This window comes from Mirounga leonina, unplaced genomic scaffold (assembly GCF_011800145.1).
Source record: "Mirounga leonina isolate KUSES-001 unplaced genomic scaffold, KU_Mleo_1.0 Mir_115, whole genome shotgun sequence".
Classification (NCBI taxonomy): domain Eukaryota; kingdom Metazoa; phylum Chordata; class Mammalia; order Carnivora; family Phocidae; genus Mirounga; species Mirounga leonina.
The window spans coordinates 34,579,839-34,583,948 of NW_023270268.1; the positions used below are offsets into that span (position 1 = coordinate 34,579,839).

The 4,110-nt window shown below is 63.9% G+C and overlaps 2 protein-coding genes across 2 annotated transcripts in view; one reads left to right on the plus strand and one right to left on the minus strand.

Annotated features, from left to right (window-relative positions):
* Positions 1–270: 270 nt before the first annotated feature.
* Positions 271–1,407, minus strand: FOXL2 (forkhead box L2). The gene has a single exon (XM_034989326.1). The coding sequence runs from the start codon at positions 1,405–1,407 to the stop codon at positions 271–273; it is 1,137 nt and encodes a 378-aa protein (XP_034845217.1).
* A 648-nt stretch (positions 1,408–2,055) lies between these two features.
* FOXL2NB (FOXL2 neighbor) overlaps positions 2,056–4,110 on the plus strand; it is a 3,339-nt gene continuing 1,284 nt past the window's right edge. Inside the window, 1 exon segment of the mRNA XM_034988386.1 lies at positions 2,056–2,155. Coding sequence (XP_034844277.1) covers positions 2,056–2,155 — 100 coding nt within the window.

A 4,110-nucleotide genomic window follows, 5' to 3' on the forward strand; every position in this document is an offset into this window, starting at 1 on the left:
GGGGGGGGGGGGGGGGGGGGGGGGGGGGGGGGGGGGGGGAGCGAGAGGGCAGAGAGGGCAGGGAGGCGAGCAACAGGAGGAGAAGCGGAGGAGACAAAAGAGGGACGAGAGGAGCTGAGGGGAGCGAGGAGGCGCAGAGGGCCTTGGACGCTGGCTCAGAAGATGGCCCCAGAGGGCGCGTGGTCCGGCCGGCGGCGGCGGCGGCGGCGGCTGCGGCTAAGGCCGGCGTCGCACGTCCCCGCATCCTCAAAGCCGGCGTGCGCTGGGCTCTCAGAGATCGAGGCGCGAGTGCAGCGCGCCGGTCTTGCTGTCGTGGTCCCAGTAAGAGCAATGCATCATGGCGAGCTCGGGCTGCCGGGCGCAGGCGAACTGCAGGCCCGGCGCATTGGTGGGCGCGGGCGCCGGGGGCGCGGCGGTAGCCGGGCTGGCGGGGCTGAGCTGGCCCGGGGGCGGTGCCGCGGCCCCGTGGTGCGGCGGGGCCGGCGGGGGTGCGGCGGCCGCGTGTAGATGGTGTGCGTGCGGGTGTGAGTGGGGGTGCGGCGGCGGCGGGGGCGCGGCCGGCGGGCCTCCCAGGCCGTTGTACGAGTTCACCACACCGGGAGGCAGCGCCATGCTCTGCACGCGTGAGTACGGCCCATACGAGGCGGCCGGGCCAGCCAGCCCCTTGACTACCGCGGCCGCGCCCGGGCTGCCCGGGCCCGCGGCGGCAGCAGCCGCCGCCGCCGCCGCAGCGGCCGCCGCCATCTGGCAGGAGGCGTAGGGCATGGGTGAGGGCGGCTGCGGTAGCGGCCAGGAGTTGTTGAGGAAGCCGGACTGCAGGTACTTGGGGGGCGCCAGGTAGCCATAGCCGTCGGCCCCCGCGCCCGCTACGCCGCAGCCGCCCGCGGCGCCTCCGGCCCCGAAGAGCCCCTTGCCGGGCTGGAAGTGCGCGGGCGGCGGCCGGAAGGGCCGCTTCATGCGGCGGCGGCGCCGGTAGTTGCCCTTCTCGAACATGTCCTCGCAGGCCGGGTCCAGCGTCCAGTAGTTGCCCTTGCGCTCGCCGCCGCCCTCGCGCGGCACCTTGATGAAGCACTCGTTGAGGCTGAGATTGTGGCGGATGCTATTCTGCCAGCCCTTCTTGTTCTTCTCGTAGAACGGGAACTTGGCGATAATGTACTGGTAGATGCCGGACAGAGTGAGCCTCTTCTCGGCGCTCTCGCGGATCGCCATGGCGATGAGCGCCACGTACGAGTACGGGGGCTTCTGAGCGGGGTCGGGCTTCTCCGGGGCTGTCCCGGCGCCGCCGCCTCCTCCTCCCTTGCCGGGGCTCGGCGGCGGCGGTGCCTCCGGCTCCTTGGCTGCGCGGCCGGTCTCCGGCGCCAGCAGGGCCCCCGCGGCGTCCTCGGGCTCGGGGTAGCTGGCCATCATGACAAAGCCGGCGCGCCGCGGCCAGGCAGCCCCTGCTCTTTTCCCTTGGTGCTGGCGCGGCAGAGTCCGGGCGCACAAGTCCGCTCACGGCCGAGTCTCAAACTTCTGGAGACTGCGGATGCCGCCCGTGCTCGCTCGCTGGCGGCCTCTCGCTCCGCTCCTCTCCTCTTTCCCTTCCCCTAGGGAGCGGCCGGCGGGAGTGGAGCTCAGCCTCTGGCCATGGGGAGTCCGCCCAACAGAGAGGGGCTCCGGCCCCGCCGCCCCTCCCCGCCCAGGCCAGTCCCCGCCTCGGTGGGTTTTCTTTTCGGCGCTCTTCCCCTCCCCCCACCCTCCGGTTTCCCGAGGCACGACCCGCGTCTCTGGCGGAGCTGCCTCCTGGAGTCCCTAGTGCGCCAGGAGCCTCGCTTAGTTCTGATTCGTATGGGCTCCGCCGAGTTCCGCTTGCGTCAGGCGCCTTCGCCCCTATAGCGGGGCGGCCAGTCGCGCACGGGCGAGTTCATCTCCAAGTCACTTTTTGTAAACGCCCCGCGCAGCCCGGACCGGCCTGCCCCCTCCCAGCGAGCTGAGGGGGCCCGGCGGACGACCCGGCTCACGCTCTCGCAAGCCCTTGCAATCCGCGGGTGCTCGCTCAGCGGACTGGGCCGGGAGATGCCCAGGGCCCCGGCGGGGTCCGTCCGCACTCGGCCAGTGCCCAGGGAGCTCGGGCCCTAGCGAGGAGAGGCGCGCCAAGCCTCCTCGCGGCTTTCAGGTGAAAGAAAACGACTCCCCGGCTCTGCCCTTTGCTGCGGTCTCGGGGCTAAACTTCTGGCTTGGGGCTGGGGGAGGGGCGGGACGGCGAGGGGGCCGGACGGCGGTGGGGTGGAGAGAGCTGCGCGGTGGCTTTGGGAAAATCAGCCCAGAAACGCGTGTCACTGAACCAAGAAACCTCGGCCTGGCCTAGCCTGTCCGTCGCGCTTCCAGAGTGACTGGGCCGGATGGGGCTGGGGAGACGATCGGGGAGGAGGCGCCCAGGAGCTCCGCCTGAAGCCCTTCTGCCCTTCCTTGCGCTGCCCCTGGACCTAGAGACCAGACCCCTCCTCAGAATCCGCGTTGTAATCCTACGAGTTGGATGTGTGCTTTAGCAACACCAAGTAGACCCCACTCTAGTCCTGCTCCAACACGGGCGTTGCTGCGGGTCTTTGGGGGACTTCATTTGTGTGTGCACCGCTATTACATATAGAAGTCACGGGGAGGGTCTGTTCTTGAGACACGCGAGATACCAGCGGCCCAGGTGCACATGTGCTGGTGCAAAAACACAGGTATGCACACGTACAAGGTGAGATTTATATTTATGGGGTAAACATTTATACTTACGATATGTAATGGTACATATGTGTCACCTATCAGTAAGTGTGGTTCTGGGATGTTGCATCTTCTTTCTTCTTCCTCTCTCTCTTTTCACTCTCCTACCCTCTCTCCTTTCTTCTCTTTACCCATTTCTTTGTCAGTATTCTGTCATGGACTGGGAAGAAAAACAAGAGGCTGTGAGGGAGGCATTTATTCAAATCTCTCTCCTGACAAGACATTCCTTCTGATCTTTCTCCAGGGCTGAAGGGTGAATGCTCACCTACCTTCAGCAGAAGTCTGAATGGTTCCCAGTCACACCTGCATGCCCGGAGATCGTCTCAGGGGAAATTAATGCTGGCAGGAAAGGCAGCTGTGCTTTTTAACAGCTAACTTAGCCTTAACAAAAGGTCTGCAATCTTAAAGTGTGAGAGAGATGCCCATCCGGTGTTTTGAATCCTCATGCCCCAAAATGCTTGGTACTGAGGGGGCCAGGGTACTTTGGGGAGGAAGGTGGACTGAAGGGGTGTCATGCAGGGGTGTGTTTTATGTCTGGACTGGCATGGCCAGAGTGGCCGCCCCAATGCTCATTACTACCACTTCCTCCTAGGCTGCCCCGTCTCTGAGGAAGCCTGAGGAGCCCTTAGTGGCCTATGGCCCCAGCACCCACGGCCACCTGCATGGGTTGCCTGCTTCCCACTCAGCTCTCTGATCTAGATTCTGAGATTAAAGGAAAGGAGGACAGGGTGATGGGGCTCTTTGGAATTCAGCATCTTGAAAATGACTCCAGAGAGGGCAGCAGGGCAGTCTGGTCTGACCATTACAGTAAGAGGGAACAGGGCTCTCCTAAACTCACCTCAGTAAATAACCTCCTCTACCCACCATTGAAAGTAGCTCAAAGTAGCTTGATTGTTTTCTCCCGCTGCTCCCAGTATACACCGGCATAAGCAGCACCTCTTCAAAAACCTCTGTGGCTGTCTCCTGAGCAGGAGTGCAGGTGCTTTTCTTCTTTCTCACCCCCATCCATGCCCAGGCTAGGGGTGGGAGTGGTGTGAGGTTTGGGGCTGCTGCAGATCCACCCTAGCACCCATCCTCCCCCTGGCCTGGGCAGGGGAAAAAACAGCTGGGTCTGGCCCCAACCTGGGGGTGTGTGTGTGCTCTCTCCTCTCCTCTCCTCTCCTCTTTTTTTCTGACCACCCAGGCTGGCTCTCTGTCTCTCCCTCACCCTCACAGGCATTTCCGCTGCTGGCCTGCAGCAGCCAGGTGTAACAGCATTGTTTTGTGTGTCATCACTTCCCCGAATTCCAAACTCGGCTCCCTTTTCAGCCTTTAAAGAGAGAGAGAGAGAGAGAGAGAGAGAGAGAGAGAGAGAGAGAGAGA